The sequence below is a fragment of the Ambystoma mexicanum genome, chromosome 2p (genome assembly GCF_040938575.1).
Source record: "Ambystoma mexicanum isolate Mex_15411 chromosome 2p, UKY_AmexF1_1, whole genome shotgun sequence".
Taxonomy (NCBI): Eukaryota; Metazoa; Chordata; class Amphibia; order Caudata; family Ambystomatidae; genus Ambystoma; species Ambystoma mexicanum.
The window spans coordinates 1,330,212,487-1,330,240,219 of NC_090923.1; the positions used below are offsets into that span (position 1 = coordinate 1,330,212,487).

At 45.8% G+C, this 27,733-nt stretch overlaps 1 protein-coding gene across 3 annotated transcripts in view; it reads left to right on the forward strand.

Annotated features, from left to right (window-relative positions):
• B9D1 (B9 domain containing 1) overlaps window positions 1–27,733 on the forward strand; it is a 391,264-nt gene that overhangs the window by 52,630 nt on the left and 310,901 nt on the right. For 2 of the 3 annotated variants that reach the window (XM_069645673.1, XM_069645671.1), the window contains exon 2: window positions 14,208–14,276. The exons of the other annotated variant lie outside the window; for it this stretch is intronic. In XM_069645673.1, the coding sequence (XP_069501774.1) occupies window positions 14,208–14,276 (69 nt within the window). The remainder of the gene's footprint in view (window positions 1–14,207; window positions 14,277–27,733) is intronic. 3 annotated transcript variants of the gene reach the window in all.

Sequence of the window (27,733 nt, forward strand, 5' to 3'; positions counted from 1 at the left end):
ACCAGAGGAATACAGAAAAGTGTACCAAGCTCGTGGTGGCTAAGCAAGCCACAATACAGTGCGACACGGGGGAATCAACTAAACATCATTGTCAAATGCAAGCAGTCGCTAATTGATGATGGAAGCAGGGTATCTGTTGCATGACCTACAATGGGTGGACCGTGTGGTCTGACAACTGCGCCTAGATGGAGTGCCCTGCCTGGAAAAGCCAATGATGTATACATAAGGAAGCTTGTGTTTTGCTGCAGCCTGGTACAAAGTATGGCTACCAAAGGAGCTGGGAAGTGTCCCAAGGAACAGTGTTATTTTTTTATAGCTGATTTGAACTCTTGGGTAAGGGATCCCCAATATTCTGTGAACTCTTGGGAACGGAACCCTCATACTTTGTGAACTGTTTTGAACTTGGGAAGCTGATCATACGTCAAGAGCAGGAAGAAGCTATGGACCTTCTTTTGAACACTATTCATTTTGATGCTGACATCCCTACACATTGTATACAGTTAGTTGTGAGGGCAAGTATAGGTTTTGGACATAGACTGGCCTTTGATTTGGACTTCCTGACACAGACTATCCTTAGTTTTATTTTGGTAGGGAAATTCCACCTTAGCATAGGGCATTTTAAGTTAAATAACGGTTTTGAGAATACATTTGAATCTGCTGTCTGTCTAATTCATGATGCCTTCACAGTACGTAATGAATGCAAAGAAAGCACACTCTTCAATTAGTTCCCAGGTTATAAATGCTGCAAGCTGCAATCCCTCCCCTACATGGTGCATTACATTGGAACTTTCTATAGTCCTGGATGAATGCTGGAAATGCTGCGAGTACCTGGATATAGGATGGCACCCTAAATTATGTTACATGGGGTTGCTTAGTTAGACACATTCTATTTATACAAACCTTTGGCACTCTTTTGCACAGGTAATTCTATCATGTGCCACTGGTTGCCATATTATGGTCCGGTACTTGCACCTCTTGCCAAGTATTGCTGTTCTATGCTCCAGGAAATTTTTCAGGTTGTTGGTAACATGTGCTCAGATAATTGCACCTTTTGCCAGGAATCTTGGCATCTTCTATTTGGTGTAAGTACGCTGGGCATTTAACAACAATATCTGGTAAATGGTGTGATTGTCATCAGTGTGCCTAATCGACATGTTATGCCAATACAAACCACTTTCTCCTGTGGCCAACATCATAAAGGAAATGCTCCACAACAAAGCTGCCCTTGCTCTGAAAACCCCCCAGCTTGTGCCAAAATGGATGACCGTAAGGATACAGTGAGCCCATTGGTCAGCTTGCAACATGGAGCCCTGTGTTCTCTTGCGCCAGGCATGTGCCTGACTTGCAGGCACAAAGGACAACACAGTTAAGGGGGAGTTCTGTTTGGCATATTCAGAAGTGAACTGTCACATTATGCTTTTGCCCTCCAAATTCTGCTCTCTCTCGTCGTCCTGGCAATTGTCCTATACTACTTCTCCAAAATCATAAAAATATGTTACTCATTATCCATCCTTCTTATCTCTCCAACTCTTCTGGGTGTCTTTCCACCCCCTGTCACCCCCACACTTTCTTCACTCTCCCCCATCCTTCCCACCAAATTCCTGTCCAGTTCTGCTAGCCATTCGTATTCACCTCCTTGAAAGCCATGTGCATTACCCACCGCAAACATTCACAAGAAAGGCACGGAATTCCTCCAAAACAAGCTAACATGTTACCACCCCACCAGAATCCTCAGATCTGGCTCTGCGTTCCTATTTCTAGTTCCCTCTTTCAAGTTCTCCAGATTAGGAGGTGCCTGTTTCCTTGTCCTCACACCCAAGTCTCTCCACCTCACTCTCCGTCTCATAGAGGATCACCTGGCCTTCAGAAAAGCCCTCATAACCTGGCTATTCCCCCACCCCCCGCTTGACCTCATCTCCCCCTGCCCCCCCGATTTCCCCATGCCCACTCCCGCCCACTTGCACACGTTTCATCCAGCAGTCACGGCCCCCACACCCTCCCCCCTCCTGTCCCTCTGTCAGCTGCTAGCCTCTTCTTTCCTTTCAACCGCTTTAATCTGCCACCCTCATCCCCCAAGGACTCATGTATTCCAGTAACTTCCACTTGGACTGGATCCTGACAGTGGGCTGAGCATTGCACTAATATAGGCTTGGAGGGTGGGAAATGCATTGCACTTAAAATACACCTTTGTAATATCATGCTGATTATCCAGGAGGAGGACAATGTGGCACTTCGGATCTCTCGGTTGTGGTTGGCACTGCATGTACTCTTAAGCACAGGAGGGTGGGCCATGCCACTGCATGCAATCATGAAATGGGGTTCTTGGTTCAAACTAGAAGGTATGGCAATCCTTCACTCGGATCCTCTCAGAGGGTGAGTAGTATGCATTCATTTAGCACTTAGATTGCCTCTGAAACATAGCACTGCTCTCGGTACATAGATGGAATCCAGGATGTAAACATTGTTTGTACAGCTAACTAATTTTCTCCCCTTGCACCCCGCACCTTCGTAATGTAGCAGAAGGCTCAGGCTCATTTCACACACTGTGCACTCAGATATAACACAAACTCTATTGCACAACACCTCTGCCATAAGAATGAAGCTACCTTTAATGACAATTCGAATTGTAGCTTCCCGCATAATTCCCTGTATCCTTAAACACAAGCCACCTTATTTAGTATCATATTTTGCCTCTGCTGCGGCCATCCCCATGCCATTCAGACATGGGTGACTAGTAGGGTCTTGGCCAGCCTCGCATAACTGTAATGGCCGAAATGCACACAGGCATAAAAGCACCTCCCAATTCTCCCAAATTTGGACTCCAATCTTTCCGAGGCGGTTCAATCAAACATCGCTTTGGGACAATAGTTATGGTGAAAGGCGCTATACAAATGACAAAAATGAATGAATAACCCAGGGAACATCGTCCAATGTTTCGCAGGCTACTATACATCACTATATAAAGAGCCAAAAGGAGTGGATTTGGGACAAAGTAGTTCTTATCTGGAAAGCCTGGAATTGCCCTTTGTTATGAGATACTCAGTAGAATAGCTAGCAGGAGATATGGGAAGGTTTAAAAGCAGACAGCTATGGCTTTACAATTGTGTTTTGTAGGCGGTTTTCTGATATTTTATGGTCTGTCTTGACAAATATCTTTAATGGGTTATTGGAGAGGTGGAAGGTCCGCCGGTCTTTTTTGGAGATATTGATATCCGTTATCCCAAAGATGGGGGGGGGGTCAGGTGGGAACCCAAATAATTGTCAACCTTACAGACCCATCTCACTCTTAAATGTAGATGTAAAGATCATGATCAGGGTGGTTTTGGCAACAAGACTAAAGAGGCTCCTCCCCAGATTCTTCCATGCATACCATGTGCGATTCATCATTGGGAGGTAGGTGACTGACCAGATTAGAAAAACCATAAGGTTCATGGCCTCATCTCAGTCTGTTTACCCAGTCTTATTCTCAGTAGATTCTGGAAACTGGTTGAGTTGACTGGAGATTTAGGATGATGTCAAGGAGGTTGAGACTGAGAGAGAGATCGCTAAAGTGGTTGAGCTCACTCTATTCCTCACCTTTTGTCTTTGGTTTGTGCCAACAAAGTTGATTCAGGAAAGATCTTGTTATGAAGACACCTTTACTTGTAATTGCAAAAGAACCCCTGGTGGCAGCGATTAGGAGAAGTGTGTCAGGGGGAGGAGGGGTAGCCACAGTTTTCTTGAGGGCAAAAAAATAGTTTATTTCCAGATGTCTTATTATACATTTATTGAACGGACCAATATATACTGCCACTGTTTATACAATGCCTTGATTATGGTGTTTGGCCTGGTTTTAAGGTGAACTATATAGTGATATTCCTGCCATTGAGGACACCAGAGCGGCATCCACAGAGATGACGGCTGCTCTCATTTCATATAGTTTCAAATAAGATAACGTTCTTGGGCATCACAATAATAAAAAGTTATTAGATGTGATCGAGGCCATCTTGACCTCTCTGTGGTAAGAGATTAAAGGGAGACCTGAAACGATGGACAAGGGGATACTGTCATGGACGGGCAAACCAAACTCTATTAAGATGAATTTTCTGCCACAAATATTGCTTATTTTATAAATGCTGCCATTCAAGATCATGGATTCTGTTTTTAAAGAAGCAAAGGAGTGGAGTTGTTTCTGGCCTCTTTGTGGGAGGGAAAGAAACCGAGAATAGCTTATAGAGTATTGATACTACCCACAGAGACTGATGGAGTACATTTTCCACACATTGAACTGTATTGTAGAGCAGCCCATTTAAGGGTGTTGATACCCCACGTACATGTTTCACAGGAAACACAATGGGTCTATTTGGAAAACTAGATCCTAACGCTGATAACCGGAGAATGGTTGTGGGTTCATATAAACAGGCTTCCTAGGAGAATTCTGTATTGCATGGAGTTGGAGGTGCTGTGGAACTTGGAGAAAGTAAGGAACAACCTTTGAGGTGTTTTGACACGGCCATCTCTCTTCAGCAGTGTCTACCTCCTTCTCCACTCCCCTTCTGAGAGCTGAAATTCCAGAGCCGGAAACATACCATACATGTATGAAGGGGGTTGGAGAGGGTGTGTCAGTTATCAGTGGATGGGGAAATGTCCTTGCCTGGGCCTGTTAGAAAAAAGAATTGAAGACGGAGCACCTCTTGGTTTTCTTATATCTGCACCTTAAGGGAACCATGACAGAGGCATATGGAAGGGGGTAGACTGAATAGAGATTTGACCCCATTACAAAAGTCGTAGATACTGTGACGAATCTGGACTATTCGTCCCTTCTCCCCAGAGGGCAGCCACCCCCTTTGAGGCTAGGGAAGTGAGCCCGCTCAGTAAGACCCTCCCTAGGGTTCTGGGCAAGTGGGCTCTCACTGGGGGTGACTTACCTGTTGGGGACAAGGACACCAATTCCAGTCCAGTAAGGAGCTCCCAGTCCGGAGTATGTGGTCTGCCTACATGGGAGTCAGAAAGACTGTTGATAACCCTGTTTTGAATTCACCCAATAGTGACATTGCTTTAATCTCTTTGGCGGCAGGTAAAGCTGGATCCCACCTTTACACTACAGAAGAACGACACGCCCCTTTTGATTGCGATGGCGCACAAAAAACCATGACGAACCTTGAATGGAGGAGAGTGAATCCTGTGCAGAGGCGAGTCTTTGATGAGGAGATGTCCTGGGGGAGGGGTGCAGCCACACGAAACCCCAGAGCCAGCGGTAGCGTGGAGAGCGAACAAGACGGTCGCAATACACCAGAATGCTGTCGTCCTGACCATCAAAGAAGCCTGGGTCAAGAAGAAGTCTGGTATGGTAAAGCAACCGCCTCACCTGGTGGAGTGACCACATGAAAGCCGTGGTGGTCCTGGGGCACGTTAACCGATGCAGAGAACAGATGCTGCGGAGAGCCCGGATCCTTGAGCTTGACACGAGAAGTACATTAGCTGCTGAGCTGAGCAGCAGAAGACAACCAAACGCTCCTCAAGAGGTAACGGCATGGAGAGGGACAAACAGTGATACAAGAAGCTGGGAAAGCCACAAGGGTTACAGGAGCCAGATAAACCTGAATATAGATAAAGGAAGCCTATCGGAGGGCCAGAGGGCTTTGGAGAGCCCAGAGAAACCAAGAGACTTTCAAGGCTGCAGAAGCCACAAGGGTGACGGAAGGCCGGAAATCCTGAACCAGCAGACAACTTACTGAGGCCCTGGTAAAGCAAGTCTGATAGAGGATTCCTGGAAACACGAAACATAGTAAACCGAATTGGAGGGAGAACAAACCTCCAGTCCTTAAGTACAAAACAAGATAATTGTCAAATGCCAAGTCGAAATTGATGGAATTATATTGGAAGATCTTTTCCTCCTAGAAAGAGTCACGTGTGTAATCAAGATTTTGCATATAGTTCCTGCAGAGAGGTTACAGACTGTATTGGGAGTAACTGATTAACTTTATTAGAAAAAAAAAACAAAGCTGCTTGTAGAACGGATCTAAGTGATTGGGTAAAGACCGAGGTTATTTCTCTGGTCCCTTTTTCTTTTGTTATTTTTCTTAAGTGGAAGGGCTAGTTGGTGATCTGTCAAAATCTCGAAAAAAAAATCTCGACTAACAATAAGGTTGGAAAAAAAAGATTGGAAAAAAAAAAGTCAAATTTCTCTTTTTTTAATTATATATTTATATTGGGGTCCGGGATTAAAAAAAAAAAATGGTAAAAAAAAGGGGGGGAGGTTGGGGGGGGGGAACCCCCCATTTCGAATAAAAAAAAACGTCATTAAAAAAATTTGACTTTTTTTTCGGCCTTTTTTTCGAGATTTTTTTTGTCGGGCTAGTTAGCTGAATAGGATTTGGACTAAGGACTATTTCTTTTTGGACTTTGGTCGGCACCCTTATATCTTAGTTTCTCCAGCATCGGGTCTTGCATGGATTCACATGCTCATTAATGTTCCCTATGGTCAGGCAATCCTTCGGTAAAAAAGAAAATCGTTCAGCTTCAGACTGAAAACTGCTTGCTATAACCAATCATTGTGCTTTGTGTCATACTCCCCCCCCCCCCTTCTCCCCACGGCACCCCCCAGCCAATGTCACTCATCCTAAGCTCCACCGCTGGTGCTCATTTTCCAATATATAATATTTTTTTAAAAAAAACATTTTTTTACTGCACTTTTCAGTGTTGGGAGTCCTCTCACTTCGATCCTCAAGGATTGTGACTTTTTTTGTATCATTTTTGATGGTTTTCTTCGGCCTTTTCCTCATCCACTCTCCATGTTGTCTACCGGCAGCGGAGATCTGTTGTCGGAAAAGATAGTGTTCCATCGTTGGATCTTCTCTCTGCGAGTTTGGCAGGCCCAGGCTTGGGCCTACATATCACCTTGATGATGTCCAACGTGGCCAAGAGAAGTCTCTTCAGGGCCTGTGAGGCCTGTGACCTGAAGAACATTTATGTTTGGGATCGGCGCCTCAATTGGCTCTGTCTCCACCAAGACCATGATGAAGATGGGTGCGAGATCTGCCGTGGCTCCCCGGAGAAGACCAAGAGGGATCTCTGCCAGAGGTTGCTAGCTTGGCTCAACCAGGAGAAGGCCTCTGATGCGGCCTCTGGGGGCAGTCACGCCTCATCAAGGACCAGTAGGTCCCATGAGTGTGCTCCCTCTGCAAAAGAAGAGGTTGAGGTCCTTTTGAGGATGCTCCTTTCCGAGGCGTATCTAAAAGAAAGCAAAGTATTACGCATCTGCTCCCAAGAAGGTCGCCGGTGCTGCGGGATCTGATTCAGGAAGGGGTCGCACCCTGTCGCCACCTTCCGCGAGAAGTCCCTAACCCCTTCCAAACATAAGTCTTCCTCCAAGAACAAGTTGTCAAAGGACAGACCTGCAGCAGGCCCATCGGTGGCTCCCTCATCGTCAGCGACTAGGGCTCTGTCGAAGACTTCTTTTGCCAAGACCGCTACCTTGTCTACGTCCTCTTAGTCGATGACCAAAGCACCATTGACGACCACCTTGTCGACAACCTCATCAACAATATCCGCTCAACCTTTGTCGACGAAAGGTTTGGCAGCAACCGTTGTTTCCACGTTCAGAACAGCGACAGCAGGGGTGTCTGCCTCCATGACCTCCGTCAGAGATACCGACCACAACCTCTGTTGGTGTCATCTCGACTTTTGAAGATTCCCATCATCGCCTCCTTCCTGAAGGACTTTGCTAGGTGGAGGGAATTCCTACTGTCGTCTGACTTTTTTGCTGAGACCCGTGATTGTGTCTCCTCCATCTCCTGTGGGATCACTGATGAAATGTTCTCCCATCTATAGTAGTTCGGAGGATGACCTGCCTGAGGATTTGTATTCCGACCATAAAAGGATCTCCATGCCGGGAACTGTACCAGCCATTTGTCCCTTTTAAGGGGTTTCAACCCAAATCCTTTCCCGGCTGCACCGTTTGCATCACAACCAGTACCCAGGCGTATGTCGCTGGACATCCTACTTACCCTGCACACTTTGGTGGCAGAAATTGAACACAGGCTATCTGCTGCAGCCCTCCCAGCCTTCTGACCAGAAGTCCCCCCCCACCCCCCAAAGCAAGCCCTCCCAGGCCAAAGCTTAAGTTGATGCCGCCCCATAGGGCCTTGATCCCAGAGGAGCCACCGCGTACAAACACTGGCACTGACACGGATACCACGGCTACTCAGACGAATACAAACGCATCGGAAGTTCCTGCGTTTTTTTGGACAGCACTAACAGTTCAAGGCCCTGCCATTCAGCATAAAACCAGCTCCAAGAGTGTTCACCAAGTGCTTGGCCCCGGTGGCAGCACATTTATGCTGCAAGGTCTACCCTTATCTGAATGACTGGCTCATTAGCTCCCGCTCTCACGCGCTGGCGACCCAGCACACAACAGAGACCATACGCCTTCTGACGGAGCTTGGTTTCTCCATCAATTATCCGAACTCCTGCATGGTGCCATCACAGAGCACTCTTTTCCTGGGCACCTGCCTCAACACAGTTGCATGCCTGGCGAGAAAGTTCAGTGGCTGTCGGCAGCGTCCATCGCAACGGTCCACTCCATCAAATCGCTGTTGGGCACGATATCCTCCGGCATCGATCTCGTCCCTTTTGCAGGCTCCAGATGTGGCCTCTCTTAGATGCCAGGCTGCAGCAGGTTGCAGGCACTTGGACGTAAACGATTGCCCTCACTCAGGCATTGTCAAACCAGTAGCAGCGGGAAGGGTTTTTGGACACCCTCTACCAAACAACAGAAGCCAAATGGAATTGACCCACTCATCATGGTTGGCACAGGTTCCTGGATTTTGGCTGTAAAGGCAACCACGAGGCAGCCAGTGCGGATGCTGGGGGAGGGATTAGGGAGAGGTTGTGGATAGGAAGGGGGAATGCAGGGAAAACCGTAAAGATGGTTAGGGTGACATGAGCTGGATGGGTTTGGGGGTGATTAGGGAAAAACACACATGCATGTCATACCACATATAATCCTACTACTTGTCCTGACCTACTCCTGACAGTGTCTAGTTAACACTCTAACCACATTTCCTAAACCTGCCACCTGACTCCTAAACACCATTTACTTTCAATGCCATGTGCCTTCCGAAGGCTCTTCTAAATCAGTTTTCCCGGACAACAAACTTGCAGCATGTCCCCCACCCTGGATTTCTTTACCAGGCCCCAGTGTAAATTCAGTTCCGGAGCCCCCACATGTGAAAAGTGGGAACTACCAACCTGCTTTTCCCTGCCCCTTATTTACAGCTCTGTGCAATGTCTTTAACTCCCAAAGTGTGAAGCACTCTCGTACATGTGCTGCGCTACTGGCCACATAACTGTCAGACATGTTTCAATGCAGCAATGCTGTTCACTTGCCTGACGTCCAGGGGCCCGTGAGGTACCCCGGACAAAGCTGCAGTAGCCTTGAAGAAGCCTGGCGAATCAATGCAGATCACTGGCGCCTGGCCCGCGTCTGTTCCTGTGCGGCACGCCAACAAAGATCCCTCATGTTTTCAAGGTCGTCCCGTCTGCCCGTGCCGTGATCTTCAATAATATGCACCTGGTCTTAAAAGCGCAGCCGTGAGGCTATGCGTGTGCATCCTGCTTCCTCTCCCCATGCCTCCTGGGAAATGTGGTCTGCAGCCCCAGAGGACCACAGCACCAGTCTGTTGTGCTCAACTCTGGGGGCTGCGGCCACAACTGATGCCACCAAACTGCCCCAAGCAGGCCATCACCATAGACCTGACAGGCGTTCTGGCAAGCTCTTTACTGGTAGGGGGTGCGCTCGCATCTCACTCAAAGAGCTCCCTTTCGGACACGCTCGTACCAGGCCATGGTTACCACGGATGCCTCCCTCAAAGGTTGGGGAGCCCACATAGGACAGTCTCGCGCCACAGGCTTCTGGCTCCCAGAGGAGAAGGACAGGCAGATAAAAGTCCTGGAGCTCTGGGCAGTCTTCTGGAACCTCAAGTCCTTACAACCTCAGCTGCGGGGGAATGTTTTGTGGATCTTGACGGACAACGCCACCACCATGTTCTACATCCAGAAGCAGGGCTATAACGCGCAACCCCGCTCTCTCCCTGGGAGCCCAGTACCTGTAGCGCTGGGCCCTTCTTCAGGACATGTTCCTTGTCCCTTTTCACCTGGGGGGCACCAAGAGCACCATTGCAGACTCGCTCAGCAGGGAGCTGTGACCCTGCCATGAATGGGAACTTAAGAAGGCGCAAGTATCCCATCTCTTCAAGTGAGGGCATCCCCAGATCGACCTCTTTGCGACGGTGGCCAACTCCAAGTGCTCGAGTTCTGTCACCAGGTATCCTCAGTCGAGGAGCCTGGGGGGATTTCTTCTTGTTCCTGTGGGAAAGGCTCTCCATGTACGTCTTCCTTCCGATTCCGCTCCTGCTACATGTGATTAACAGTCTAGGGAATTGCCATTGCAGAGTGATGCTGGCGTGGCAACTACAGATCTGGTACCCAGATCTGCTGCACCCGTCAGTGGCTCCATCCATCCAGCTGCCTCCACTTCCCGACCTTCTCCAGAGAAGATGGAACAATAGTGCATCGCGACCCAGCGTTGCTGAGCCTCACAGCCTGGCTCCTGCAGCCCTAGAGTTTTAGCACAATTCCTTGCTTCTGGGCTGCAAGAAGATCGTGTACAAGGCCAGAGCTTCCTCTTCATTAACTTGTTACAGTAATAAATGGAAGTTCTTCAAAGTGTGTTGCAGGGCTCAGAAGATTACACCTCTATGGGTGACAGCTCTGCAGCTCCTCCTGTACCTGCTTTCAATGGCAAAAGCTGGGGTAGCTCTTGCTTCCATCAAAGTTCATCTGGCTGCCATATCCGGTATAACCAGGCTCCAGGCAAGTCCTCCCTGTGGTCTCACAGGCCTGTAAAGGAGTTCCGCAAAGAACTCTTCAGGACTTTTCTGTCGGTGAAGGTTCCTGCTCCTGCTTGGGAGCTCAGCGTAGTTTTGATTATGTATTGAAAGTGCAGACGTGCTGAGCATAGTGCAGAGGCCCAGAGGCAAGTGCAAAGACCGGCATGGGTGCCTTGGACCTGTGTGGCTCTGGGGGTGCACCAGGGGACCAGTCAGCAAAAGCTAAACGGAGTTGGGGAGAGAAGGAGGAGTAAGGCAGGAGAGAAAGGAAAGGAGGTGTGCAGGGTGGAGGGAGAGAGGAGGAAGAGAAGAGGAAGGTATTGAAGAGTTTCTGAAACTTAAGGAGCTTGGGCTCAAGACAGAGAGTGTTCAATTCGTCAGTGAAAGGGAAGTCCCTAAAAACCTTGTAGCATGTGGTGCATGACCTGTTGGCAGCAAGGGCATGTGTGATGGTAGCATGGAAGCAGCCAGACCCTCCCACAAAGGAGTGCCTGCAAACAGAATGGAAATTATTTGGCATGGACTGGAATTCCTGATAAATGCAAAGCTAGAATGGTTCTCTTTTCTAGTAAATAATTGAACAAATCTTTTCGCAGTGTGCAGGTCAGAGAGGGGCTTCATAAACCCCCTGAAAAAGTATTCTATAGCAAATAAAAGATGCAATGGAGATGAATGTTGCACACCAAGTGACTTGACATAATGGCAATAGTTTAACATACCGAATTGTATAGCGAACAGAGCTTATCCATACTGACAGGTAGTGAAGAACACATGAATCACATCCCTAGGCTTAAGTTGGGTTTCATTGTTATTGTTGCTTGAATTGAACTTTGGATCATTCGTTCAGGTTCAGAGGTGGAAGCTGAATTGTGGTAACAGCAGAACTTTGAACACTGTGAAGAAAGGAGAGATCTGAGCCCACCATTAAAAAAGCATAAGTAGACTAAATGTGTATGAGGAATTGAATCTGCTTTGAGCAGATGTTAAATCCAGTTTGTCTTAATATATTGGAAGAGCAACACTGTACATTTTTGTATGTAATATGATTTTTTTAATAAGATAATTTTTTTTTTATCTGCAAATTATGTTTGCATGTCCTTTTGTTCAGAGCGCATCGGAAATCCATCTGCCAACTTGCAGAGAAATCTAACGGGTCAGTTCCCTATGTGCACAAGTCGGAAATTTGTTCGGCACTAACCGTTAAGCTGTTGATCCTTTTGTTATAACCCAAACTCTTTCTATTCTGCGGGTGGGGAAAACCTCCCAGCAATCGGATTCAATGATAAAATCACAGCTTCCATTGAATCCTAGGGGCAGAGGACTCTCATTTGCGAGGAGGCAGTGCACCAGCAGTGGAAACAATGTAGGAGCTGCTGCATGCCCTGGTCATGCATGTATAGTTTAGTAAGATGGATGGGGACGAGCTCTACAAATATGTAATAGCTATAGTTTCAATTGTATTTCATTAAGCAAACCTAGTTTAAAAAGACATCTGTTCATGGCAGTGAACTGAAGTCTTTCTACTATAGCTATAATTAAACCCTAACTTGCCCACATTTTTAAGTATTCAAAGGTTTATACTTTGTATATGGACATTGTAGCAGTACTCTTTATCAAGTTGCAGTGTGTGCCGAGATGAAAATGCCCTTTCGGAATGCGCTGTAATTTGACAAAATACTTTAATATAACCCATATATCTAATCCATACATTTGAATACTTAGAAATGTGTAAATTAGGGTTTGTACACTATTACATTGCATGTACACAGTAAAAATGACTTACAGAAATCTTTCTACTCTGTCTTTTCTTAAGGTCATAGTGGGCAAATGCTGCCACTTTGGGGCAAAACCATCACGTGTGTGCACTTATAGGGGTGATTGCTGGTATTTTGGGGGAAAGCCATAACGGGGACGTTCTTAAAGAGGGAACTATTGCGACTATCTGGGCAAAGCCATCATGAGTGTGTGCTTACATTGGCAATATTGGCGCTTTTTTACATTTTTGGTATTTATATCTACAAAACGTTCCAACTAACAGCTGTGCATCTATGTATTTTTCTGCATGCATACTGCATGTTTATTTCTTTACAGGGTCACCTTTTTCTATTTGCCCTTGTTTATTTGCACTGACGTCTCATCTGGTGGAAGACCTCACATTAATGACTAGAAAAAGTAACTAACTAGTAATTTAAAAAGAAAGATTTATGGATAAAATTTGGCACCTACTAACAGCATTGCCGCTTTGGTTATTTGTTTGTTCTAGTTATGCGTGTTAAAATGGCATTTGTTGCAAATGTTTCCAAAAAAGTGGGGACAAATTTGGGTCACGAATGATGCCATGTGCAGCACAGACTGTTTCTGGTGAGCTGCGGCATTTAAAGTGTCCTGCAAAACTATTTTTGTAAAGTTGGCTTCCTTAATGCTGCTTTGTGTGAGCAGAGTGATGAGGAATATGTGCTCCGAGTTAGACACAGGACCAGCAATTTAACTAGCTGGCACTGTCTACTTGCAAAGTAAACTTCTTAATGTCTTTCACATAACTAGACAGATGGTGATGTTAAACATAACAATCTCCCTTCCCCATGTGTGGTGACAAAATAATCTGAAATATCGAATTTAGAAGAATAAAACTCTGCCCACCATGTTTTAGTTGTAGTTGAATATTGGAATCACTAGTGGAAAAGCCTGTGTACACGGGCTAATGTGCGTAAACGAAGAGTATACATATATTATGTGCTGTTTTTTTAACATCGTTTTATGTTAAGAAAAACAAAATGTTTTTGTAAAGGATCTTGCTCATTCTAGATAGAGGAGTAGTTGCCTCAAACAAAATCTCACAGAATCCGTTGCAAGTTCAACATACTTCAATATATAGTGTTGAGGGATGTTAGAGTAATACAAATCACATGCAGCGTGATTCGAAGTAGACATGAGATCATAAAATAAAGTAAATTGATGTCAATGTTTAAAACGTACATGAAGAATATCAGTGATAAAATAATACATACCAAGGAATATTGCAATAAATAATTACATAATACAAAAGTACATTTAAAAAAATTAATTTATTTTGTTAGAGAAATGGTGCTTAATCAAATTAATTTCTGTTGGCTTTTTAAAAATGTATATTTTAACAGCTCCCTCTAGCGCTGACGGGTGAAGCGGGCCGGGCAGTTTCAGACAAACATACATCCGCCCTTTTATCATATAGTATGACACTTTACCGTTTTTTTACCAATAATGTCAGTTTTCAGCACTATGGCACTTTGGCACGTCAGTACTGTGCATACGATATCCGTAAACAATTAGTAAATCCTGTATTTTTTTTTTCTCCAGTTTCCAGAATTTGACGAGCTGTACTGCAAGTACTGCTTTGTATATGGCCTTGATTGGGCGCCCACTACGGTAAGTTAGATAAAACCTAGAACGTGACCGGTTCCTTCTTTTATTGTACCTGTTGTAATATTGGAGACCATGCATTTTATCGTTCTGTCCTCCACTATCGCTACTGAGACTTTCATGGTTCTGCGGGCCCCTCCATAACCATTTATGACCATGAAACTCACCCTTTCGGTTCTCACTCTGCTCCACCCCACGACTGCCTATCCTTTCAGCATCCGTCCAGGGCCGGATTAACCATGGTGTAAAGGGTTCCTCTACGCAAGGGCACCCCTTGATGATGATAGCTGTGTTTTAGTCTTTTATTTGCTGTTGCACTTTTGTTTGTGAGACATGCATATTTATTTATTTTATTTATTTTGCATTTTTAAAGCGCCCACACAGCCTGAGGGCATCGAGGCGCTGTTACAGGAATTGTTCTTTTTTTTTTTTTTTTTTTTAGTTGCGTAATTTTTTTTTTGTCTTAGTTGCTTATTTATAACGCGCTTAAACATCCAGAGGTTTCCAAGCAGAGACCCGGGGATCGAACCTGTGTTGCTTCGTGTAGTCTTGCTTCCAAGGCGCGCACTTTGCCGCTAAGATATCATCCCGGGACGAGGGAGTGTAGTGTATGTAGTGTAATGTATTGTGTGGCATGTAAGTAAATGGGTTTCAGAAGCAATACAGGTCTTGTTTATTTCATAGATTGCCTGTAAGTGTTCTAGTAGGGACCATTGTAACCAGCTATATATTTATAATCCATAACGGCTTGCAATACCCGTATAAAAGCCTGGTAATGTTCTCATTGCAGGCTAGTTGTGACATCACTACTGACATGTAATGAGAAAATGATATTCTTACTGTCCTGTAAATTAGTTATTACGCTTCTCTTGTGATGTTACAGTGCAGAATTCCAGCTGTCCCTGCAACACTTAAAGCCTGACAAGCTATTCAATTTCCTTTCCTTTCCTTGTAAAATAGCTTTCTGTGATACTTTACAGACATTTACTCGTAGGAACTGTTTATGGCAGTAGGTTTGTTGTGTGCACTGCTGTAGTTTAACACAAGAGAGCAAGAATCTTCACGTGGTTGCTTATTATGAAACACAAAGCGAAAATGTGTATGTACATTTTTTTTAAATTCCTTAAATCACTTGACTGCAGCACATTACAAGCTGCATATTCGTTTATTTTTAACTCAAACATATTCTACACCTGTAACTAAGATCTTCAGGGCAGCCCACACATTTGGAAACAACAAATATATTTCTTTTTAGAGTCAATAAGTTGCAACAAAGAAAGCATTTTCACTATTCACAACCCATAACTGTTGATTTTTCCAAGACCTATATTGTAGAAAACCATGAGTGGCTTTTTTCTGTAGCACACACTGCAGACTGAATAAATTCTAGGGACTCCGAATTGTGGTAGTTAAGGCACACTGAGACTAAATGATGGTTAAATGGTGAAACCAGGATTTGAGCCCAGTCTACAATTCAAGCACCAGGCCACACATCTTCCAAGCTCTACTTGGTACATAGATGTGTTAATGGGAGCCTAAAGAAATCTTTTCTGCACTATGGAGAAGTTACAAACCAGTGAAATAAAGAGCCAAAGGGACCCTGCTTGTATAGTAATTGTTTTACACAACATGAAGCTTATTTACGCTTCAAGGTTCTAATCATCCAATATGTGCATTTCTGATGGGACATCCCACTAATAATAACTTCCAATCACAGCTGTGACTGGAGTCGTCTACTACTAATCGCTCTCCTTTTAAAATGCTTTGATGACCACTAAGACCTCATAAAAATATACTAGATAGACTATGTCCCTTCCTGTTTCTTTCTTTGTACTTGAGAGGTTAAGTAAAAAAAAAAGATCAACTGGAACAGGGATAGAAACGTACTCTCCAAACGATGGTGGGAGCAGCTCATCTTTCACTCTCAAAGTACATGTGTGCTGGGCAGCTGCCATTTAATTTTGCATGCTGCAAGAAATCGCCCTGAGTGGTGTCCATTTGGTGCAGCCACTTACAGAGATAGAAAGCTGTAAACACACATTTTCCACCTTCAGACACTTTTGTTCATTATGCGATTTGGTTTAGAGTTCCTCTCTGATACAGCCAGCAAAGAGTTCTCACGAGATTGTACTTGGAGCCCTCGTTCTAGGTTGTTTGAAGGGCTTTCCTTTAAGCTGTTACACATCATGGCCCGGCCGAAGGAAATGCTGCTGGGCTCCCATCTCTTGCTGCTCCTTGGGCCTCCCTCAATCTGGATCTCCAGCATCACAGCCCGCAGTTAATCGTGTACTACCGTCCGATAAGAGATGCCTTGGCCACTCACTTGCACCTGCTGTTTTGCCCATCTACCCACCTTTGGTTGTCCTTACGGCTAAAAAATGACTCCCCTCCCCCCCCCCCCCTACCAGCTCTAACTGCCAGTGACAACAATTCTGACCCTAATACATTAGTTAATACATTCAACATATCCATGTCCAAAGCTTTGGACAACATTGCCCCCGTCAAATTACGTGAAAGTAAACCAGAATCTCACCTCATCTCTTGGTTCACCCCCCATCTTAAGGAACTACATATCCAAAAACTTAAACTTCAAGCAATCTGGAGGCACTAACCTTCAGCTGAGAATAAAACTCTTCTCACCAACTTTGCGAACAAATACAAGAAACAAAAAAAAAATACATTCAATTAGAGAATTAGTAAAGCTAACTCTAAAGAACTTTTCTCCATCCTCCGCGAAATGGAAAACCCAATAGCCCCTATGGACAACGTCACCAAGGACAAACAATGGTGCACTAGCATCCAAAATGCATTAGCAAATAAAAGTACAACCTACAATCCAAAATCGCAAAGAAGAAGGCCACCTTGAGCTCCATAGGAACTCAGACCATCCCCCTGACGGATACACCAAATACTGATGCACCAGGCAGTTGTAAACCATTTAGGTTTACCAAAATTTCCATACTGGAAACTGAAAAGGTTATACTATCTCTGAAACCTTCGAACTGCCAAGGTGACAGTTGCCCGGCACAAGTAATTAAGGACGCAGCTAGAGATTTAGCACCCTTCATCTCTAAGCTGATTAATGCCTCCTTTAAATCAAGTACTGTGCCTTCAAACCTCAAATAATCCTGGGTACTGCCTCTGCTAAAAAAACAGTCTCTTGATCCAGCTATCCCCACTAATTATAGGCACATCACTACAGTCTCGTTCCTCCTTAAAATCATCGACAGAGTAGCCTACCTTCAGATCCAAAACTACCTGGAGACGAACCAACTACTAGGATCACGCCAATCTGGATTCAGACCACTACATGGTACTGAAATGGCCCTAATTGACCTGAAGACACAAATCGACGAGTTGAAGGATAAATGTAAAATAGCTATGCTTCTCCTCCTCGACTTATCGGCGGCCTTTGACCTGGTTGACCATGCAGTGTTATGCAAGCATCTAGCGTCTGCCGCCCATTTCTCAAGGGAAGCTATAGCCTGGGTACAATCCTTCCTAGCCAACCGTACGATGAGTGTTCTCCCCCCTAGCTTCAGCTGACCCAATACAAATCACCTGTGGCGTTCCACAAGGTTCATGTGTCTCCCCTACAATGTACAACATCTTTACTAAGCCTCTCTTCAACAAACTTGACAGATTGGGGTAACTTATACGAATTACGCGGATGACACGCAGATCCTCATACCACTATCTGGCAACTTTGCCGCAGACACAGCTCTAGTAAACAAGATTTACCTCCTCATTCAGGCATGGATGGCCTCCCACGGACTCTGTCTGAACGACGACAAAACAGTGATACTGATTTTGGGCTCTGACTCTAACCTCAAAAAACTCAGCCCTAGCTATACCGCCTTCAATATAGATGGTAATGTAATCAAGGTGGCAACCGAGGTAAACACACTAGGCTTCTACCTTGATTCCACACTCTCTCAAAAAACAAGTCAACTCTTTGGCCTCATCTACAGCCTACACCTGCAAATTAATCTGGGCCTGTAGACCCTACCTTTCCAAAACCAACTGCATCACTCTAGCCAACGCCCTAATAATGTCCAAATTAGATTACTGCAATCCCTTATATGCAGGTGCCAACAAAACCATCATTAAAAAAATGCAAATACTACAGAACAATGCTCTTAAAGCAACTCTGGACATACCCCGAAGAGAGCATATCTCTAACACCAGATAAAACCACCACTGGCTAAAAATCAGTGACAGAATTCTCCTCAAGACGCTTTCTATCACCCACAAAGGTCTGAACAATACCGCGCCACCATATATTTCGGCTAGACTGACAGAAAATCCTCCAGTCGCCACACTAGAGCCTCTAACCATCTGCTGCTAGAAACACCCAGATTCAGACTGGCAAAATCGGGCGGCGTGAGCTTCCCTGTCAGAGCTGCCTGTGCATGGAACGCACTCCCTTCTGCGCTAAGAGTTGATCAGCCTTACTCCAGTTTTAGACATAAAGTGAAAAGTTGACTGTGGACTAATAGCTCCCCGACACTAGACATTGAAGCGCTGCATGTAAACACCTTGAAACCGGTACTACCATGAAATCTGTACTATAGACGACTGCATATCTGTGTTGTAAACACTGTAATAACATGTAAATGTATTCACTGTATGTAACTAAGCTTAAGTATTCTTGTCACCGCTGCGCCCGGCTACCCCAGGGTTTTGAGCGCATTATCAAATAATAAACTAAACTAAACCATATGCTGGGCTCTCATCCCTGCGGCATCCCGGTCACAACAGAGCGTTCCGTGCTTCACCTGCAAGATCATGATGTTCTTGCGACTCTCCTCCTTCCAGATTCCTGCCTGGCCTGCTCTGGGGCACTGCTTCAGAACATGCTTCCACTCCCCCACCTTACTTGCACCTTCGTCTACATCTACCATTGGCTCAGACCTCCCACAGCTACTTACGTTTGGTTTGGTCTGGTCTGTGTCCCCACCGCTGTGACGCGTAGGACTGCCGTTTCCATTCCTTCACAGACTGCAGAACTCGTTTTTGGACCTTGTGTAGTGCCGACTCCATTGTTTAAAGCTAATGACTGTAGTGCAGCCCATCCTACTCCCCTCCCTTTAGCTATTGAAACTACCGCTATGCAAAATGGCCCCAGCATGCCTTCCTCTCCTCCCGCATATCCAAAAGTTAATGCTGCCTGTGATGCGGCATCTGACAATTATTATACTTATGGCACTTGTAATACCACGCAACATGGCTCCTGTATGCCTACTAGACCGGCGGCACGACTAAAATGGAATTACTGCCTGTTTTGCTGCACTGGAAAATTGTAATACTGTGATGCAGCATTTTGCCTTTGTTGTACTTCCGATGCATTTCCCGCCTTGCAAAATGACCCCTGCATACTCTCCAGTCCTCCCACACTAATAAAATGTAACACTGCCTGTGATGCAGCACTGCAAAATTGTAATATTGTGATGCCTGTGATGTGGCATTTTGCCTTTGTTCTAACTCCAATGCATTTCCCGCCTTGCGACATGACCCCCGCTTACTCTTCAGACCTCCTGCACAGATCAAATGTAATGTTGCCTGTGATGTTGCATTTTACCCATCTGTACCTGCCTATTTGATGTAGATCCCATAGCCATGTGGTGTGGTTTTCTCAAATTGTGCACCCATTCTAAATGTTGCATTTTATCTATTTGTTTCTGCATAATTTGATGTAGCCCTCCGCACCATGAGGTGAGGCAGTACAATGTTGCATCTTAACTACTTATACCTGCATGCTTGATGTAGTCCCCTGCACCATAGAGCGAGGCTTTCCCAAATTGTGCTCCCACTCCAATGTTGTTTCTTCTTTCCAGCCTTGTGCTGTGTTTGAACTTGTTCACTTGCACTTAATGTACCCTTCTCCTCCCTCTCGCCTGAGCATTACTCCTTCCTCGCAATCTTGCCCGTCCCCTACTCACCCTGTCCCCTCATTTCTGTTACTGCACTTGCACACTCCGAATTGTCTCAAGACCTAGTTGGAACATTATTGTCTGTCTTCTCCCATGTCCGTCCCCAACCTTCACATCCCTCTCCTCCCATTGCATTTTTGTTACTGCACTTGCACTATCAAAATGTATAAAGACTTAGTAGGAATGTTGGTTTTGTTTTTTCTTCCCTGTAACCCTCCCTTTTCTTGATGTACCTTTTTAAACACCATTTTGCTGTATAGTCCTTTTAAAAATACCCATTAAATAAATGGCTCATCATGCTCCTATTGGACATGTAGCTGGCATCTGAGGCACACATTGCAAAGTGTTAATGCGTGTGTGCCTCGTGAATAACAAATTAAGTTAGTTCCACAGAAATGCTGATGAGATCACACCATTCCTTACAAACACAAGAGCTCTTCGGGGGAATATCCAATGGTCAGCTGTGCTTTTATCGTATTCGCTGAGCCACCATTTGTTCTACTAGTCTCAAGCTTTATTTTATGTAATCACAATTTCAATATTTGTTTAATGTTCATATTTCCAATGGATTGTGTCCTCCCACTTATTCCTCATTTTTGAAATATCCAAAATCCTGCTTTCAGCTTTGGAAACCTTTCGACAGCAGATGGCGTCATCGACTCTTGGTCCCTCAGCGGCTTACATTCTGCTTCTGACCATGGCGTCCACACTGGTAAAAGTAGCACACCCAGGACCTGTTGCCTCAGTTTGTTCTGCACAGCACGCTTCGAAACAGTTAGTTTGCCTCAGCGATTATCTACTGCGTTTATCAAAAGCTTTGATACGTCTATCCCGAAGACCGGTTTCTAGAGGTATTTGGATTGTGGTTCAAAGGTGTCCATTGCAGATCCACACAGAATATGCCTATGGTATTTAGAAGCAGGCCATAAAGTCAACTACTGTGGCTTGTGCCATTCGATGACCGTTAAGACCTTGAATGAGAGGAAGGGGAAACTCACCCTAGATCGGTCCTTGTCCAAATCCCCTTCCATTACACCGTCAAAGACAATGTTGTCTAAAAACAAGAGCTTGAGGGAGGTTTCGCCTCATAGAGCTAGAAAGCGCAGCAAACATTCTAAGCCCGCTCGGTCAAGTTCCAGACACTCCATGTCATCGTCCTACCATCTGAAGTCTAGGAAACCACACCATTAGTCCAAATCATCTTCCTCTGACTACTCACCTGGTAGGAAACGGGAACGTGTCTGAGTAAATCGGCTTCTGAGCCAAATTGGAAGGGCTTTGCCTCAAAATGTTAAGTGTGTCATGAAGGAGGCATCATCCACCCATTCCAGTGAATCAAAAAAGGCTTCCGACCCCATTGCGCCTCATGAGGGCACCATCAAAATCTTCTGCTCGTGCTTCTAAGAGCCTGGGCATTAAGTCCTGGAACCTTCCTGTAAAGGCATCAAGTGATTCGGCTCCTCGAGTCAAGTCGAAGCCATCATCTCGTCGGGTTCTTTGATGGCAAAGCCATCAATGTCAAAGGCATCAACATCCCCAATGGACTTATCGAAGATTTTTCCCTTTACAAAAAAGCACTGTTTCAAGTCGATGAGCTCTATTTATGAAGAGGAGGTGGATGAGTCATCTGTTTGACTTGAAATATGGCACTCCAAATGCTCCAGAAGAGTTAATCTCTGAGGAGTTAAGGTTAAGAGACCTGGTGGACACCTTCACGGATGTCAGTGGCCTGGATGCTTCTCCAGAAGTGAAGTTTACCACGCCAGATATGACTGGGCATGCTGATGCCTCATATAGTTCAGTCATGACCAAGGTTGGAGCAGGCCTGTTGCAAAATATGAGAAGGATGATCTGATTGACATACTGGATAATGGCCCTCCACTACACTTAAAAACAGAGTCTTAAAGAACTGGAAAAAGACTGATCCTACTCCAGCGGTAAATCAGGACTTGACTAAGAAGTACAGGCCTTCGACTATAGATCCTGAATTTCTGTCGAGATATCCAACTCCAGATAGTCTGGTTGCTCAGGCAGCTACATCAACTTCAATGGTGGCTGCCTATTCCACAATCCCTACGGATAGGGACCACAAAAGATTTGACGCCCTGGGAAAAAGAATGAAAAAGCCGTAATGCCACTTGTTCCCTAGCAAAATATTGATACACTTTGTGGGTAGTTGTGACAATGGCAACAGAACACATTGTTAAGGGTGAGGAAAGGGAAGGCTTCCTCAACATTGTGCAGGATGGCAAGGATGCTATATGCGAGTCTCTGCAATTTGATTTAGGCACCTACGATTGCGTTAGGCATGCTATGGTGGCAGTCACTGTAAACTGAAGGTTTGTGTCTGGGTTTGCCCCGGACGTTCAGGAGAGGCTGTTGGATATGCCTTTTTGATGGCTCACATCTGTTCGGTGCAAAGACTGAAGAGAGGTTGGAAAAGCGGCAAACTTCCAAAGCTGCTGAAAAATCATTGGCAACAGCGATTCGCTAGCCACAGCAAACCCATTCGGCCTCTCTGAGTTGAGGGGTCGGTCCTTTCGATTCTTTTGTTCAGTTGGAAGAGCGAAGGGGGAATTCTCTCAAAGGGGATATAGGAGACTACATTGTGGTTCAAGAGGACGTGGCGGTATAGCTACCCACACAACCTATACATATTTTCTGTCCACGGCAGCCACAACACCAAAACTTCTTTGAGGCCTTGGTCTACAGGACTTCGGTGGGAGGCAGACTGGCAAAGCATTTGGAAGAATGGCCAAGCATTACTTCAGATGCCTGGGCCCTGCAAACAGTAGCCCATGGTTACTGTCTCCCATTCTTGAAAAGGCCTAGGAATTCTCAGCCAAGCCTCCATTCCTTGAAGGATCCAGATCTGCTCCTCTTACAGGAGATTGCATTGTTTATTATATCGTTTATTTATATAGCGCCTATACACATGAGTGTTTCAAAGCTCTCAAGGAGGGTGGGAACAAGGGGGGGAAAAACAGTGGTTCAATGCCCTTGAATTTCTGAGACTATAAAAGTCTGCACAGGCAGAGTAAGTGTGTGAAATACATTCAACAGTTGAGGGACAGCAAAAAGGCCTGATGGCGATTCTGCAGTTTTACCAGTGCAATTTAAGAGGTGAAGACCAGGAAGAGCAGACAGACAATCATTAGGCACGTTACATTTGGCCCATGCAAGTGCCTGGAAGGTCAATAGGGAGGGGGGAGGACCAAGTGCACCCAGTCGGCGGAGACTGGGGTAGTGCAGAGAGAGTACTGGCGGGGGGTGCCTGGGGCCGGTGAGACTGAGGTGCACCAGGCGGCCAGTCGGCAAGCTAATGGAAGAAGGAGAGATGGAGAGAGCAGAGGGCTAGGTTTGCATGGTAGAGGAAGGGTGAAGGAAGAGGAAGGTCTTGAGTAGTTTCCAGAACTTAAGAAGGTCAGGCTCAAGACTGAGGGCAGCAGGGAGGCTATTCCAGAGGGTGGCACCTGCCGAGGATAAGGATCTCCCTCCAAATCTCTACTTGGAGAACCGGCTCACTCACAGAAGGTTGGAGGTAGATGAGCGGAGGGCTTGTAAGGGACAGTATTTAGGTAGGCAGCGTTGCAGGTAGGTAGGTCGCAGGCCCCAGAAAGCCTTGTGGACAATGCAGGGGGTCTTGAACTTGATCCTTGCAGCCACAGGGAGCCAGTGAAGCGATTTCAGAGCCAGAGAGATGCAGTCCCTGGGCTTGAGGCCAAGGATAAGCCTTGTGGTTCTGTTCTGGATGAGTTGCAGACGGCGCAGGGTAGAAGAAGGGAGGTTGAGGAAGAGACTGTTGCAGTAGTCCAGCTTGGAGAGAACCAAGGCTCTAGACACAGTGAGCCACTGGGGGATAGTGAAAAAAGGAAAAGTACCTCTGAGGAGATGTAGCTGATTGAGAGGAGAAGGAGAGAGTGGAGTTGAAGATGACTCTGAGGTGTTTTGCCTCGTAGGTGGGTGCGGGCGCAGGGCCAAGGGGGGGCCAGCCAGAGAGAAAGTGAGAAAGCAGGAGCAGGAGTCCTCATTACATGGATGGCGGTGAACCTCATTACATGGATGGCGGTGAACCATGGCGCTATTAGCGCCATGGTTCATGCCGGTAAAATACCGGCACCGCCTTGGTAGAAAGGGGAATTACCGCCCTATTCCAAGGTTGGCGGGGCGGTAATTCCCCCTTCCACCATTGCCCTTCCTCATTCCCATTTTTGCCCCATAGGGCTCTATGGGAATGGGGAAGGCGCAAATTGAGGTACCGTAATTAGCACCAAAGTCCCTTTGCGGGTTGGTTTTTAACGCCTTTTTTAAATTCCCCAACCCGCAAAGGGACCTCGTAGTAAGGCGGTAAGGATTTACCGGTACCGGTAAATCCTTACCGCCATCCGTGTAATGAGGCCCTCAGTCTTATTAGCGTTCAAGGCAGAGGTTGTTTGCAGCACACCATGAATGAATAGCGGACAGACAGTCCGGTATGAGCAAGGAGGAGGGTAGCCTGAAGATAATTGCGTGTCGTCTGCATAACATTGGAAGTAAGGGGTGAAAGTGGCAATAACACGTGCCAAGGCAGCCATATAGACGTTGAAGAACCAATGGGAGAAGTTAGGTCCCTGGAGAACCCCACAGGTTGCGAGAGCAGTAGTGGAGAGAAAGGCTCCAAGTTCCACTTGGGAGGGGCGGTCACCTAGGATTATCACCGTGTTAGAGAAAGGTGCAAGAGGAACCAAGGATGGGATGCCTCTTACTTCCTAATTCACAAGAAAGACAAAGGGCTGCGACCCATCTTGGACATGAGACGTTTTGAGCAAGTTCTTCAGAAAGGACACGTTTAAGATGGTCACTCTTTCGCAGATCCTCCGGGCCCTTGAGATCCAGGATTGGATGGTGTCTCTCAATCATCAGGATGCTTACTTCAATGTGCCCATGCATCTCAAGTACAGGAAGTACCTGATGTTTGCCATTGGCTGTTCTCATTTTCAATTTCAGGTTCTGCCATTTGGGCTTGCCTCTGCCTGAGGATCTTAACCAATTTGATGGCAGTAGTGGCGCCAAGTCTAAGCAGGGGAGGGCTTCACATCTGCCCCTACCTGGATGATTGGCTGATCAGGGCTCATTCTCCTGAGCAGGTTCTGGAACATCTCGGCATCACCTGCCACTCCTTCCACAAACTAGGCTTCTCCTTTCAAGAAGTCCCACATGATACCTTCCCAAAAGCTCCAATTCTTCTTCAGGGAAAGGTTTGCCACCCGATGTAAGGGATCAGCATATTCTGCAGATGATCATGAAGTTTCAGAATGCCCAGCGTCTACCAGCCTTCGATTTTCTGAGGTTGCTCGGTCTCGCAGCATCCTGCATTTTCCTGGTGCCAAAGGCATGTCTAAGGATAAGATCCCTTCATTGGGCCCTCAGATCTCAATGGCCACAATTCTCGGGCAGTATGACAGACCTTCTTCAGGTCCCGAGCTAGGAGGCGCAGGATCTCCTGTGCTGGGCCTGCAAGGAGAACTGTTGAAGCAAGAACCCTTTTGGCAACCATGACCGGAGATTATCGTAGTTACGGATGCCTCCCTCGCAGGTTGGGGAGCTCATGCAAACGGTCTGACAATCAGCAGTCATTGGTCTCCATCGGAGTACACAACTACACATAAACCTTTTGTAGCTAACGGCAGTCACACTGGCGTTGATGGCCTTTCTGCCCACTGTGCAGCGGAATAATTTCCTGATGATGGACAACACAGTGGCCATGCATCACCTCAACAAGAGAGATGTAGGGTCACTACCTCTGTGCAGAGAGGCAGTGCAGCTCTGATTCTGGTCACTTTGAGAATGTCCACTCCTGTACGTGTTCCCACCAATCCCTGTCATTCCTCATGTCATCAGGAGGTTGAGGAAGTTCGGGAAATTAATGATCCCGATTGCTCCGGATTGGGCTAGGAGGACGTGGTACCTGGTCTTTCTAGAAATATAAATCTGCCCTTCGATTTGTCTTCCTCAAAGAGCAGACCTGCTCACTCTAGAGGGAGGTTGTATTCTCCACCCAGAAATCAGAACCTTCACGCCTGGTTTTTGAGATGATGAGATACAGCGATTGGGGTCTCCGGGCAAGAAGGCCAGCAACAAAAGCTCCAAACGTCTGCCGTTGGAACAAGTTTTGCAGCTAGTGTAGAGATACGAAAATATACCATTTTACTTATTACACATCATTGGTGTCATCTTTCTTGTTGTAGCTAGCCCATCAAAGGCTACAGGTTTCCGCTGCAAAGGGCTATCTAGCAGCGCTCTCCATTTTCAAGCGTTCACCTGAAAAAGGCTCTTATTTTAAACTTTCTATTGTTATCCAGCTCCTGAAGGCTCTGACAAACATCTTCCTGCTGGTTCCTCTTATTGTTCTGCTTTGGGACCTTTGTTTGGTGTTAAACGTCTTGATGTGAGCACCTTTCGAGCCCCCTCATTCGTCTTCTCTTAGGATGCTGTTTTTGAAGACGGCTAGCAGGTTGAGTGAGCTTCAAGTTTTACCTCCCAAACCACTGTTTACTACCTTCTATAAAGATAACAAATGTTGAGGTTTCGCCCTTCGTTTCTGCTGTCAGTTTCACTTGTCACAAAAAATTGTCTTGCCATCTTTTTATGAGCCTTTACATTAGCAGGCTCGCTGAGGTTAGACCTGATGATCAGCTCTTTGTGTGCTATACTGGTGGAAGACGGGTACAGGCTGACATTGGGCCTCATCAGAAGTTGGGCGGTAAGCCCTTAAAGTTGCGTTAACAGTATTAGCAATACATATTGCAATCTGGCGCAAATTCCGCAGACTGTAATACAACCAGCTGGTAGTATCTTTAGCACTTTTTTGTCAGCTCTTTCAGAATGACTAACATATACTGTTTATGAATTACAGATGGATTTGAACTACATCGGTCAGTAAATGTTAGGTTGATTTTATCTGTTTTTTGATATTTGTGGGAATTTTTGTCTATATGGATATAAATTTAAATGTATTTTAGGATGTTATCGTGTGAATGTAATACATTTATATGTGATTATGATGATTTTGATAAATATTAAAATATGATGTTTATAATTTGGTTAATTGACTGAGCCTCTTCCCTCTCCACACTCTGAATCAATTGTGATTTAAACATTCTTTGCAGTTTCCCGTGTGACCTTTGTCCTGTTTTTTTCATTATCTGCGCCGATAACATAAAGAGCGAATACCACTTTATCACTATCGCCAAAACACTGTGCAATCAGCCCCGGCCTCCAGGTGGAGGTAAATGAAGACATGTGGCAGAAATGAAGCCACAGGTGATCCCAATCCACTCGAGGGCTACATAAGGTACATCCCTTGCCCCAACACCATACTGCCATTAGCCATTGCGAGCTGGCACATGCAGCTGCTCATGCTGTGCCTGGAAGTAGAGGCAGGACAACCAGCCCAGGGTACAGGGGCGGGAGGAGGACAGCCCAAGCAAAGTGTGCACCGATTCCCTGGGTCAGGTCGTCAACCTGGACCCTCATTGACAGCCGTTTGGA